At 35.9% G+C, this 14,721-nt stretch overlaps 1 protein-coding gene and 1 non-coding gene across 3 annotated transcripts; one reads left to right on the plus strand and one right to left on the minus strand.

Annotated features, from left to right (window-relative positions):
* The first annotated feature begins 872 nt into the window (after positions 1–872).
* TRNAV-CAC lies at positions 873–946 on the plus strand. The gene has a single exon. It is a non-coding gene; the product is annotated as a tRNA-Val (tRNA).
* A 308-nt stretch (positions 947–1,254) lies between these two features.
* On the minus strand, positions 1,255–10,639 carry LOC121997736 (pumilio homolog 1-like). Of its 2 annotated transcripts, none has more exons than XM_042552338.1 (10): positions 10,367–10,639; positions 9,572–10,210; positions 6,415–7,916; positions 4,616–4,757; positions 4,424–4,531; positions 4,033–4,245; positions 3,836–3,946; positions 2,985–3,179; positions 1,716–1,890; positions 1,255–1,646 (listed from the first exon to the last, which is right to left on the minus strand). In XM_042552338.1, the coding sequence occupies exons 1-10, from the start codon at positions 10,367–10,369 to the stop codon at positions 1,609–1,611; spliced, it is 3,126 nt and encodes a 1,041-aa protein (XP_042408272.1). In that variant the 5' UTR covers positions 10,370–10,639; the 3' UTR covers positions 1,255–1,608. The 2 variants fall into 2 exon arrangements, with proteins under 2 accessions (XP_042408272.1, XP_042408271.1); XM_042552337.1 differs by having other exon boundaries at positions 10,286–10,639.
* Between the last annotated feature and the right edge of the window lie 4,082 nt (positions 10,640–14,721).

Raw genomic sequence — 14,721 nt, forward strand, 5'->3', positions numbered from 1 at the left:
CATTCTGTAGAAATAAACTGTCAAGAACTCCTTGGAAACATCAGTTCGAGCTAGACTTTTAGAAATGTCAGATATCCACAGGATTTAATTGTTCGTAAAGTCTTTAAAAATGCAAGTTGATTGCAGGTGGAGTGGTGGTCGTTATTGTGATTCTAATCTGTAACTTGCTCCTTTTCTTTGTCATTTTATATGCAGAAAAAACCCAGTGAAGAAGTGTCCACGCCTCAAAGCTTAAAATTTCTTCTGACTCCCGAATGATATTAAACTAATGACATCAAGCTCCAAAGTGTTTGAGCAAACATTGTAATTTCATCATTTATGGCACACAATGTAGTAGAAAAAAGTTGTAGACTAATCGAACAATTCATTTGTGATGTACCTTTATATGATTATCTTTTGGGATTTCTTGTACTTCAGAGTTTTTTGTATGATGTTATTTTTGGGCAAACTTTGCGTGCTATGGTAAAATTTAACTAACGCCAATTTTTTGAGTCATCAAATAGTTGGAATATGAAAACTATTATACCTGAATAATATCTAGTGGCAGTGTAACAAGGTTCGTATATTATTGGATAGAATTGGAGAAGATCAAGTTCATCTTACATAAAATAAATGCCCTCTTGTACGCATCATACCTTCAGTATAATATTTTTTGTGCAAATTATTGTGATTAAAATATGTTAACATGGTATGAAAATTATAAATTAAGTAAAGATATTTATTTTTTCCGATAATTGGTTGAGCTAAATCAAAATGCTTTCGAAAACGATAAATTACATAGAGGGGAATTATTAATTTAAATGCAGGGGATTGTAATTTAATTGCAAATAAGTTTATACTATATATTCAATTATGAAAAGGATTTTAACGTTGTCTGGGTGGTGTAGTTGGTTATCACGCTAGTCTCACACACTAGAGGTCCCCGGTTCGAACCCAGGCTCAGACAAACCTAGACACATTTTTGTCCAATCTGAATTAAACTTTGCGTAAATAATTCAGATTTTTGTTTTAAAATTAGGACTAAAATATTCTTTCTTCACAAATTCGAAAAATATCCTTTTGAATATATAGAAGTCTCAAAATTACATATTAATTTAATTATTTATAACTATTAAATTATATCTTTTATGTGAAAAGTTTCTCTTTATTCATATATGATCATCGAATAGCTAATACAAATGAAAATGAAAATGAAAATGAAAATACAAATGAATAGTAATAATAAAAACATACAACTTATTATTGCACCAAAGCTGAAAATGAAAATGTTCATAAATATAAAGATTACTTGCATCAGAAAAACGTATAGATATCCTCACGTACAATCATCCCATGAACACAAAAGGAAAAGACAAATGAACTCTCTCATCTCTTTACATCCATAAAAACATTGGACATCATTTCGCTTTATATTTAGCCATCTGAGCCACAGCCTTAGCTTAATTAAACTACTACCTTCAAATTACAAAAAATGTACAGATTTCCAGTACAAGCAACATCCATTCTTGTTTCCAGACAAGCTTGCCGATCGATCGATCCCTAAATAGATAAGAGTGAGCTAAAACTAGCCTCAGTTAGCTGTACAACCTTCAGTGCTTTGCCGCCGATTTAAGAGGGAAAGGATGAGTGAAGTCCCATCCTCCTCTCTGCAGAAAGGTTAATTAGTTGTAATGATGAACTGATACTTTCTGTAAGTATATTTTTTTAACACTCACCTCCAGCTGCAACGAGTTTCTCAACACGAGCAACAATATGCTTTCCGTAAGTATATTTTTTAAGCGCGTTCAAGTGGACCTTAATTCGTGAGAGGATCAGCTCTCGTCGCTGATCGTCACATGTCTCTAATACTTTCTGTACAACGTAGTTACCAAACTGATCTTTCATCATGGCCTGTCATCAATCAAGTAGAGAAACATACGAAAATTTTTTAAGTAATGCAAACTGTGTCATTGTCACTCCTCTATCTCAAGATGAATATGGAGTACCTCTATTAATCATAAGAACATCAAGAAAGCATATCAATTCGAAAATGTTCAAGCAATGAATCTTTACAAAATTGACTGAGGTAAATTTGAAAAGTCTCTCTAACAGTGTGAGTTCATAGTTGCTAACTGTTGTATTCAAACCCATACACAGTCATCACATTTCTTGAAAAATACTAATTTTTCTTACGCTTACTATGAAGGGAAGAAAAACAACTGGTCAGAAGTAATCATCAATTTGCAATGGCAACTTAGTATGCAGGAATGATGTGCAACGCTTCATGCTCATAAAGAGGGCACTGATTCTATCTGATGTATCTATGTTGGCATTCCACAAATATTGTTTCACTAGAAAAAGGATCAGCATAGCCTCTATGCATTCATGACATAGACAAATTGAGAAATGATCCAAAATAAAAACAAATAAATACACAATCAATAGCACATTTTGTACAAAACTCAATAAGGTAGATTGCCACAGCCGGAGTAGTCGTTCTTATGGTATGCTGATAACCAGGATATCAACTTTAGAAGAGAAAGATCTCAACATAAGTATACAAAATTTGTGGACATTTCTGATTAGTGTTCTATTATAATTTTCTAGGCAGCATGTCTAAATTTAATAGACCCATTTTGTTCCCCTAAGATAAGTCCTAAGTTTGGTAAAATTTGATTACAAGTGTTCCGGGCAATTTCGTTGTTCTCATGTTGTGCCCATAGAATGGTTTGATCAGCATCCATTTGGGTGTGCAGATTGAATACGAAGGAAGAATGCCACTAAAGCTCTTCTGACACATGGAATGAGACAATAAGCCTTAACTAGATGAGCACTCGGCTATAAATGTATAAACTGTTGTCCAAAATCTAAGTTCAAACAACTGTGTCAGCTAAATTGCACTGTTAAAGAAGCTCAGAAGAATATTAATAGACAATAGGAAAATATATCATATCATGATAATTAAGCGAAAAAACATGCATTAAACAAAGGTGCCTTCGACAAACCTGGAGAGGTTCATTTTCATCAGTTGATCCCAACATCTCATTCACCAAAAGCTGCCGTTCCTCAAGACAACCAAAAGCCAAGCATTTTTCAATGACATTTGAAGCAAATTTCTGTTGACTCATCTGTACAATTTGTCCAGTTAATTGCTTGATAATCACAGATCTCTCATCAGGCTTTCCATGCTCAAGTATATGCTGCCATGATATATGTGGTGTCACAAAAATGTTTTAAAACTTTAGATAAAAATAAAAGGTCTCATAATTCACTAACCTGAAAACCAAGGAGAACTGACAGCCTCAGTACATTACACAAACACAAATTTACAAATTAAATTCGCACCATTGATGTCATGGCATTAGTTAACACAACAAGAAGTTCCATTGGCTTAGCATGGAAACCACACATGCTTAATATTATGCATGATACTACTCATTTGATCATAGATGCGATATTCCTAGCAAAATTTTTATGAGTTGCTTTAGAAAAACATGAATGAACTAAGGTGAACAATCAAATTACTTCATCAAACAAGGTCATACGCAAGATAATTAGGTGCCTATTATATGCATACTGCAATCCTTAACTATAAGTCATCGAGTGATAGTGCTCTTAGAAAGAACATGTTGCTACCAGTACATTACAAGGAAGAGATAGAAAACGTGCTAGGTGCTTGTGGGATATGCAGAACTTTATGTAGCTATAGTTACCATTTAAAAAAAGTATAATTAGGCAAACATTGTGAACTATAGAAAAGGAGTTCACACTGTTGATAAAACCCCAGCCAGGAACAATTTCGAATACCACTGAAGCTAATCCAACAAGGGTAGATTATGGTGAAGAAACAACAAACCTGTACAACATAGTTACCATACTGATCCTCCGCCAACATGCAAACAGAATTTAGAATCTCATCCATGACAATCCGCTGAGTATTAGGATTGTCACAGTGCTCCAACACCCTCTGAGACAAAATCAATAATACAATACAGGAAAATATGCAATCACATGTATTAGTAACACAGGAAGTCTAATGAAAATTTGCTGAACCTGTATAACACGGCAACCATATGGATGGGTGGATAATGTCACAACTTGATTATAGAATGTTGAGATGATAAATTGAATTGCATCTTGAGGAACACACTCAATACACTTTTGAATGACATGATTCCCATTTTGATCACGCACACAGCGGATGACCTGCCCATCAAGCTCTGCAACCATCATTATCTTCTGGTCCAAGTCAGCTACTTCTATTGCCTGAAACAGGAAGTGAAAAGTGAACTTTTTCCAAATAAGGCCATCCAACTATCAGCGCAAAGTAAAGCAAAAATATGAAGGCTACAATGCAGACAAAAGCAGAATCAAGTATAAGCTTAGGAGAATCAATATATTTTACAACTAAACCATTAGTTGAATATTTCCAGCTAAAAGGTACCTTCTGGATCACCCGACAACCATACATCTGGAGGCTGAGAGCCAATACATGCCCATTAAGTTGGTTAGCTAATTCCCTTCTCTGAGCTGAAGAGCCATGTTCAAAAAACTAAAAGGAGGAAAATTGTAAGGACCTTCAAAGAACTTTGCCAAAAAAAAAACACTCCTAGAGTTCACAGGAAAGACATGGTACCTTCTGAACCACATAATTCCCAAACACATCAGTCATCAGAGACAAAGCATGAGGCATTATCTCATAAAAAACCATGTTTTTTTCTTCAGTTGTAGCTGTTTCAAGTTTCTGCTGTATGAAACGGCTCCCATACTGATCAGCACTGAAAAGGAAGGTCAAACTCAGAAATATTATTGTATATATATGATGGTGAAAAATATCTGACAGGACAGTTCATAAATTGGAGCATTGACTGCAAGAGTAAAACATAGATAGACAAACCAGTCAAATATAGACATATAGTATGACAAATTATGCAGATAAGATTCCGAGGAAGATAAGAAATTTCACTATTGAGGAGAGGACTCTGTTCCACTAGAATTGCCTGGATAGGAAGAAAAGGACCCAAAAAATTCCTCCGAAACAACAGAAAATAAAGGCACCGCAAAACCCTCTAGTATACTAATATTATTAGTACCTAATATGAAAGCAATGTCGTCATCTCCTACATTGCCTCTAGCATCCTACCATACTCCTTGATGCCTGCATATATGTTTTCTTCTTCACAAGTCCATATTATCTTTCTAGCACCGTATCAACAACCACATTAATTGCAGCCTCAACCTCCTACAGCTGAAAAGCACACACCTCTTGATCATCCGCCCAGGTTGTAGTTCCTTGCTCTACCCAGCAAGCTCCTTTTCCATCATCCATGTGTCAACCACTGCTTCAGCTTAACAAGCAAACTGTTAAACTTGATGTGATGTTAGATGATTTGACTGAGATCATGGAGGGCTGCGGAAAAAAGAAGATTTTCATACTTAGATTTAGATGAGGTTTTTTCCTCTCAGCATCCTTTCAATGAAAGATTCTTCCACTCCCTGTATTTCCTTAAGAAAAAATGGAGGTAAACAGCAGCTGCCCCAAGCAACTTTCATGCCACATTTCTTTCCTCGTTGGAAACTAGGCCTTAGTCTTGTAATGGTTCGAGTATGAGGCTAGATTCTTAATAAAGATTTACAAATTTAAAATTGAAAAAAAAATCGGAAGTTGTTTTGAAGCAAATAAGTGTGTGTGTGTGTGTGTGAGAGAGAGAGAGAGAGAGTAAAAAAAAGAGGCAACAAATTTCTCTTATAATGACACAAAGTTAGGTTCCTCATTTTCTTTCAAATTCATGTGAACTTTACTCAATCTCCTCCTTCACATTTTGTCCCTTGAAGTGAGTATAATTTTGCTTAATCTCTCGATTTTTTTTTTCTGGTTTATGTACCAAGAATGGATTCTGGACCCTATTTGATTTCTTCTCTCCGCAACCCACCACAATTTTTTGCCTCACTATTACAAATTTAGATATTCCGGGATATCTTTGATTTGAAAGGAGTTAAGGAAGAAATTGCATTGATGAAGATTTCACTCATTAAGAACCCAATCAGCTTCATCAAAGTGTTGTGTTGAAGTCCTTTAACCACTGCACTAGTGTTATGTCTTCAATGTCTCAGTCCCTTTTTTTGTGGGATAATTTCTATTCCGAGTAACAAGTCGAAGATTGATTGACATATATGCTCTAGTTTGAGGGGAGTGTTAGAATTACCAGTTATATTGATTAGAATATAAAACTAGTTTCACGAGACATTAGGACATTGGATATTTTCTTATATTCACATATCTGGGTATAATTGTTCTCTTATGATTGGAAATCTCATATTTATCCTTCTCAACTGCATAATAAGATGGAAGATTCCTGATGCCGACAAATGTAATTGAAGGTGATAATGTGAGCAAAATTAAAAAATCAAGGTAACAGATTAGATAATTTATACCTGAATTCAACTACATGGCCAGCAATCTCCGCAAGCTCAAAGCTTCTTGTCTTATTGCTCTTGAATTCATCCAAGAGGGAGGATGGAAAATGTCCATCTATGTTCCCAGTAGCCTCAGAATGCCAAGATCCCAGAACACCTCTACTTAAGTTCCTCCAGTTGGAAGAATAATGCATATTCCGCTCTCTGAGACTAAGAGGGCTGCCAGGTCCAATGGGAGAAGCCATAGAATTTGCTAAAGAACTTACTGGATATGAAGTAGCCAGGCCAAATCCTGGATTTCCATAATAACTAAGATTTAGAGAAGCAGATTTAGCCAGATGTGGTATACCATACTGCTTCTGCTGTTGAAGTAAGGACTCTAAATAACTTTCCTGGATCCCAAGTAAATCAGTGTAAGAGCTTAGGTAACCTTTCTCCAGGGATGGATTAGAAGAGTTAGCTGCAAGTTGAGCAGTATATTCAGCTGCCATCAAGTATTCAATATAACATGGGTCATTAAGTGATGTCCAAAGAGCTGCAGGAGCAGAAACTGGATTGCCACTTCTGCCAAGAGTTCGTAAGTCTGCATGCCCAACTGAATTTGATGGTGAAAAAGTTCCTCCTCCTAAAGCCCTTGCCTCCATATTAAGTGATGCATTTGATGATGCAGTGGCAACATTTTCCAACATCGGAGGCAAAGTACCCAGGCCAACGTGATTGATCAAACTTGGTGATAGAGCTGGATTTTCCAAATATACATTCAGACCAGTACTTGCAAAAGCTGCATTTACACTCTCATAGAGAAAAGAACCACCATTTGCAGTGATATAATGAGAAGGTGCTTCTAGATATGACTTGTCGGGAGACTTTTGGGATTCAACTAACCCATTCAAACCTAATCCTGAAGCTCTCAATTCCACTAAACCTCCTGAATTGCTAATGGAACCAGGGTAAGAAGGTTTGGTTGACTTGGGAATAGCCTGCATGCCTAGATATTGTGGATCAGAACTTTCAAGGTTATGTTGTCTCTCAATATTGTTCTGGTGTGAAGCAAAAGGAAACTCGCTATCATATAATCCTTGTTGAATCTTTGATTTTGTAAGATTCTCATCAATTACAGGAACAGCAGTTGATAGGTTAATACCCGATAAGGAAGCTATAAGTTCACCAGATTCAATTGTACCCAATGAAACACCATTCAAGGAGGAGTCGTGAGCGCTTTTGTGACCTAAATGTGGAATATGACTAGGAGACCTTGCTACTGCCTGGGCATCGGGAGTAGTACTTCGCTTCAAGGAGGAGCCAACAACATATGCATAACTGTGTGGCAATGATGTACCAGTTTTCTCATGTCCATTGTCACTGTGTAGAAGTGCACTGTTTTCTGCATCCATTGATCCACTTCCTTTATGTGATGCTAACTGAGTGCTAGGAGAAGATAATCGTTCAGGGCCATTTAAACCATTACGACTTGCAGGGCGTGAGGGACGGCTTGAACTGGGACCCTTTCGTACTTCATCCTGAAAAACTCAACAGTCAAATTAAGCCAATCATGATTCTAGTTAGCTCCAGAATCTATATGTATGTCACATGACAGTATGTATAGTGTCAAGCATAGTATAAAAAGTATTACATGTACACATGATATAACTGATGTGGATATATTCCCTTCACTCAAAACTACAGAGATGATGAGAAAGATCAATTAATCACAGTACTTTTACTTAGCCACTACACTGCAAAACACATATAGGGTTCTAGTTATCACTCTGTTTATATTTCTTTTAATCACAGTTATGAACATAAAAACCATGCAGCTTTGATGGATGAATCTCCATTATATAATGAAATTCCAAAAGGAAGGAGAATTGATCACTTCATGCATTTCCACACGGACTAAATGCCTTGTGAGGGTGATGCTGGTTCATTTGTCTTAATGACTTAATCTATCTCTTGGATTGTAATCCTACTTTCTGGATAGGTAGAACAAAAAGGTCCATAAAGACTGAAGTTCATAAGTTATGTCATCTCTATATTCTATCCCAATCTTGAGTTATACAGATGAATGAAGATTTTCTGGGAATTCCAGAAAGTCAAACAGCTTTTGCATGTCTACTTTGTTTGACTTTGGATTGGCGTCTTTGCTACCAATGTTTTATGCACTCATGACAATCAGTGTGAATGCCACCATATTTCTCACATAAACCCCTCATAGAATAGAGCCATTCATAACTTCTTACCACATCTATCACTTTACCATATACTAGTATCTTCCTGGGATGAACTACGGTTAAAGACATTGAGTCACTGTGATCCATTGTTCACTGATTGTCTCTTTTGCTACCATCCTTACAGGCATGACATAGTCCAATGCTAAATCTAAAACTCACATCTGTGACAAGCATTAACTTTCATTTCATTTTTCAAGAAAATAGTTGAATTTAAATATGCATGTGTCAGGTTTTGTTTTTTTGGTACACAAGTTCTGTCTATGCTGTCAAATCCCCAGAAACATAACTGGACAAGTGCAACAAAGTTTTGAGGTCAATAATTTTTTTCATTGTTTTTCAATACTTGAGTTGGCAATTTGATGTTTCCAAAGCTATGATCAAATATATTACCAGAAACAAAGTGGTATGCAACTTCAATAGGTTCCAACAATGAAAAACATATTTTCAATTTCTAAAAACATTTGTGTGAGGTTACCAACATACTTCATCCAAAAAAGGATCACCTAAAATTTCAATTTAAGATTAGATTTTATTATTTGTTCTCTGTTGTGACCAGGATTAAAACATGTAAGCAAACTTGTCATATAGGTTGGCCTCAGTTAGGACTACAAGATGTTCTTTGTCTTACAGAACAATAACAAAGTTTTGATGTTTTATAGGTTCTAAAAGACTCATACCAAAAAGAACAAAGGTCCATACTAACTGAAAAATACTAGTCATATAAATTGTCTTCATCTGATACCTGTGTGTGAACATTGAATTTTGTTGCAACAAGTATCCAATGCAAGGAGGCAGGGTACGAATTGGAGCTATAAATTGTGCAACTGGAGCTTTACTCCAGAAGTACACAGAGAGTATAGTAAATAACTATATCATGCAGGATTGAAGTAGTAAGATCACTTCTAAAAATGTCAATATCAGCTATATATTGTCAAATGGATCACCTGCACAACATCAGCAAAGCTCTTCTGGCACCCAAGTGACAGTCCAATCAACCCATCTCCTCTATCAACCCATTCCCCTGATCTATGCTCCTTAATTGGCTCCACCTGTTGATCCTCCATCGAAGTAAATATTGGTTGTTTAGAGAAGAGTGATCTGTCATCCCCTTCCTCCCCTCCATTGATTTTCCTTCTATCAGCAATCCCTCCTATTAATGAGCTACCCACTTGAAGCCTTTGTGTCGATCGCCAATCCTCCTTGGAAAGCACAGGAGGAGGCAGTCGAGGGTTCAAATTCACATTCGAGTAGTAGTAAGAGACATATGCTGGGTTGGAAAGGAGTTCCTCCTCTGACGAAATTTCGTGCCCATTCTTCACGGAGGAAATATCTGGCACACCGAATGCACCCTCGCACCCATAGATCCCTCCCACTGCGGCGAGGGAACCATCGACGGTGGGCGGAGCGGATCCACTCCGGAAAATGCTGAGCTCCCTTTCTCGATCACTCACCTCTTGCCTTCTCTGCTCCCTTAGAAGTAAACCCAGCTCCTCAAAATCCTCTCCGCCAAAACCATCCCCTCCGTTCCCGATCAAAGAATGAACTCCCATATTAGACAACATGATCAGTTGCTTCTCAATACCCTAACAAGAAAGAAATCAACTTAAACAATAAGACAAAATAAGGCGAAAAAAAATGCAGCTTTAACATCTCCATACCTTGAAAACCAAAAAAAAAAAAAAAAAAGGGGTTTCACCAAACAAAATCAAATCTTTCACGATAAAAGCGACCAAACACACCATTTTCTCAAGATCCTTAACAAAAACTCAGAGAACACAAACATGAACATTCCCAGAACAGGTCCGGACTCCGGATTATAACTACCGCTCATCATCGAGCAAGCAGAGAGATCGGAGTAAAAAGATTCCATCTTTAGCTAAATATCCATCGTGAAACCGTCTGGCGATCGCTGATCCACTCCGCCATTTCGCATTGGGCACCCTGTTTCGTGCTACACCACTCCGAGCCCCCACTGTAAGCTCCAATTGAGAGCCAGCAAGAGAGCAACAAAAACGAAAGGGAAGAGCGATCTCCACCGTCGGATCGACACACGGACGGTGAGATATAGCCAAGGAGTCGCGCATTGAACCCTAAAGGGTTTAATTTAGAGTATTTAATGAAATAAATATTACCAACTCTAATCCTTTTATTAAATTAAATAAACGACATTTAACGGACAGCTTTATCTTAGCAAAAAAACACAGTGATTTAGCTCAGTTGGTCTTACCGTTAGCGTCCGTGTTTTTGTTCGCTCCCGTGTTTTTGTTAATCCATTTTTATATTAATATAAAAGAGATAAATTATGAATAATTATTAATTTTAGATAGTTAAATAGCGTGTAGAAAAAAAAGACATTTAATTATTAGTCAAAATTTGATCTCAAATTTTATAATAATATTATTATTATATACTAGCTAACTATTCGGACCTTACCGTCTATCTCAAAATCAGAGATGATGAACAGCTTTAGCGAAATAAGTTAATACATCAATTGATGGGTTGATTACTGTAAGAATTTAAGCCACGATGTGAATGAATTAATTGCTTAAGTTAATTTAGTATGCTCTTAAGACATAATTAATTAGTACTTAATGCCATGTTAATTGACCTATAAATTTTGGTCTTTTGTAGATTTTCTTTGATGGGACCAGGACGTGCCTCAAAATGGACACGTGGATATTCTTTTTTTCCTGTCGAGAAAAAATTCAGAATTTCAAATTTCAATATTAAATAAATAAATAAATAAACATTTTGAAAATTATTGTGAACTTATGACGGGAGATGCAGTTTCTACTTGTAATCTACGCCAATGTTTTATCCTATTTTTAATCTTAAAATATTTTTATTTTAAAAACTCACATTGAATAAAATTATCCTAACAAGCAATTATCATAACTTTTGATCATAAAATATATAATATATTAAATTAAAATTCATTTAGATACTTTTGACTTAATATATTTGCACCTCATGGATTAACTCTAGTTAAAAGTTATAATCTCTGAAAATTTATCTAGTATACACATTGTAGCAACTACGAAATCGTAGTTGAAGTTCAATTTTATAAAGTCATAACTTTTGATTTGGATTGATCCACAAGACGCATAATATTTTAAATCGAAGATCTTTGCACAAGGTTCGATTTGATATATTGTGTGTTTCATGATTCAACTTGAATCAAAAGTTATGACTTTTTAAAGTTTACAACGTGCAACGTGTTGCTAATTCTACCTAATATAAATTATACCAGGTGTACGTTGATCCTGATATGATTCAGGTCCATGTGAAATCAAAATAAGTAATGGAGGGCACTGTTAGACTCCTTGTAGTGTCAAAAATTCACAGGATCTAAAATAGATCCAATCAAACTTGTCTAGGTCCATCTATGTGTTTCAGTCAAAATCTATTAATAGACCTAGACAAGTCCGATTGAACTCATTTCAGATTGAAATCCACTAATGGACTTAGATAAGTTTGATTAGATCCATTTCAGATATGGTGGATTTTCGAGATTGCAAGGAGTCTAATGATACCCTCCATTGCTTATTTCTTGATGAATGCTAAAGGAGGACGATAAGGGTTATGTAAGAAAAACTAAAAACAAAACTAAAAATTTGAAAACCTTAACCCTAAAATGCTCAAGAGAATATAATAAAACTTGCTTAATTTTTATGTTATTTCTTCTGCATTATTTTTCTAACTTTAACCTAAGTTGTCATTATATCAAAATGGGAGAGATTGTTGGTACAGACAGTACAAATGGTCAAACTTGAGTTTTGATTAATAACAAATAGGTTAAAGTTAGATGTGCTTCTATTTAACCTTGCTACCGAGTGTGCAGGGTTGACGAACCCCAGTCTGGATGATCGATTCTTGACGGATTGAAGTCTAGATGTGAGATTCTGACAAGGGTCGAGATGTGCGATTCTTGATGAGTGAAGACCAGATGTGTGAGTTCGGCAAGTCGAGGAGTGTGATTCCTGAGTGGAGAAGACCGGATGTGCATTTCTAGCAAGTTGGGATGTCTGATTCCCAATAGGTAAAGACCGGATGTGCGATTCTAGTAAGTTGTGATGTTCGATTCCCGAAGTTCAGATGTGTGATTCCGGAAGATAACTCTACACCTAGTAAGTAGAGATAAGTCGTTGGAGAAGAGTGACTAAGTGAGGACACGCCCTCATTCAAAGGGGCAGTAGTCATCAGTCTAATTTAGGTCCATTTCATAAATCTAAATTAAGACCTTAACTAGATTCTGATCTCGGGAAGATAGAATTTAATTACTACTCCTTATTATTACTATGTTAACATTGTTTTGCAAGTTATTATTTGGTGTATTGGACTAACATGTTTTATAGGGCAATAGGAGCACAAAAAGCCTCGGGTGAACAGTGTCATTGAAGGCGCCTTCCAAAAGATAAAATTCAGAATTCAACGCCGATAAGAGCCGGATTGATCGGAATCAAATTTAGGATACTGTAGGTGCCTTCAAGACTATGGAAGACACCTTCCACCCTCTATAAAAGAGCATTCAACCTCTTCATTCAATATCAACTTCTACACGAGCTCCTACGTGCCCAATTTGACTTTTCGATTGCTCCAGCTTCTTGCTACTGCCCTACTTCGACTCTACTACACCTGACTACCGCCGAGAAGCCACCAAACACTGAGCTCAAGCAGACCGTCTATGAAAGTGTTTGGTAACATAATTTCATTTTTGTGCTTAATTTCTACAAATGGAAAGTGTAGTCTATTACACTTTTCGATTCTTTTGTACTCGATCCCCTCTTTTGACGGTTCCGGGAGAGGCTTTTAATGAATTACTCATTGATAGATCCGCAAGATCTGAGTCTTGGAGTAGGAGTTGTTAAAGGCTCCGAACCAAGTAAAACTGCTTGAGTTCGTGCCTTTTAATTGATTTTACTTTTTTTTTTGTTTGTATTTCCACTACACACTTTGTTTTCAAAACCTAAAAGAACAAGTTTTTCAAAATCACGTGATTCACCCCTCCCCCTCTCACGTGTTTTTTCGATCTAACATTGTTCAGCTACTACTCACGGTCCCTCTCGATGATAAAGCGAACTACGAGGATGAGAAAGATGGTGCAAACAATCTACGTGTCTTTTCTGGTGCTACGAAGGTGCTTCTTGGTCATGATGATAGCCTCGGTGATGATGACCCTACCTCGCGTGACAATCGTACACTCCTAAACAAAGATCACTATGTGGCAGAGCAGCCATCAACCCGCTTTATAAGTGAGCTCTTTGGCGGAGACTAAAAAGGAGATTATGTTTTTTTTTTTGGAGAAAAAAAAGTGATTCGGAGTTTTTTTTCTAGATGAACAGTAAAAAGAAATAGGAGGATATTATAGGAAAGAAAATGAGAAGGGATGACATGATTTGGTCAATTCTAAAATAGGTACGTTTTTTTGGGTAACATGCAAAACTAACTACATTGTTTGATAAATCGCTGATCGAACTTTGTGTTATTGTTGAATCTAAATTAATAAAGGTATCAAAATAGTTAGGGTATAAATTAATGGAATTTCCTTTTTTTCATATTTATCAAAGCAATGGCTGTCTTTCATGTTTTATCAAAAAAAAACATCCACCGATTCAAGTAAAATGACCTAATTATTTTCAAATACATTATTATTTGATATTATTATCTTTTACTATACGTATTAAATTTTAAATCGATTATATGAACAGAATAAATCTGTATTATAGTAATTATGATTTCATAGTTATTATAACATGAATTTACTTTATTCATCAATATTCATGTTTTAGCAACTAAAAAATTATAATGGCTATAACTACGAAATAGTAGCTTCTACAAAACAGACTTATCCTGTTCATACAACTGACTAATTCAAGATTTAATATGCCGTGGGAGATAATAATATTAGACAATGTACTTGAAAGCAGTCGTGTCATTTTAAGGGGACTGGTGGGAAAGAACATTCTTTTGATAAAAAATGAATGATATTTTACTCAAACATGTAAGTTTTTGTATTACCCAAATTACATATCCAACCTTCATAATACCCAAATTGCGTATCCCTCCTCTTTCTTTAAAGGTCTATCAGTTAGTT

The sequence above is a fragment of the Zingiber officinale genome, chromosome 6A (genome assembly GCF_018446385.1).
Source record: "Zingiber officinale cultivar Zhangliang chromosome 6A, Zo_v1.1, whole genome shotgun sequence".
Lineage (NCBI taxonomy): Eukaryota > Viridiplantae > Streptophyta > Magnoliopsida > Zingiberales > Zingiberaceae > Zingiber > Zingiber officinale.

What these genes read in the sequence shown, in the direction of transcription:
- LOC121997736 (XM_042552337.1), bottom strand. Translation starts at nt 10,369, where the DNA reads ATGGTGTGTTTGGTCGCTTTTATCGTGAAAGATTTGATTTTGTTTGGT. An exon ending in GGCCATGTAGTTGAATTCAG is followed by an intron (nt 4,758 to 6,414) that starts GTATAAATTATC and finishes CTTCCTTTTCAG; the next exon opens with TGCTGATCAGTATGGGAGCC. An exon ending in GTTGTCGGGTGATCCAGAAG is followed by an intron (nt 4,246 to 4,423) that starts GTACCTTTTAGC and finishes TTCCTGTTTCAG; the next exon opens with GCAATAGAAGTAGCTGACTT.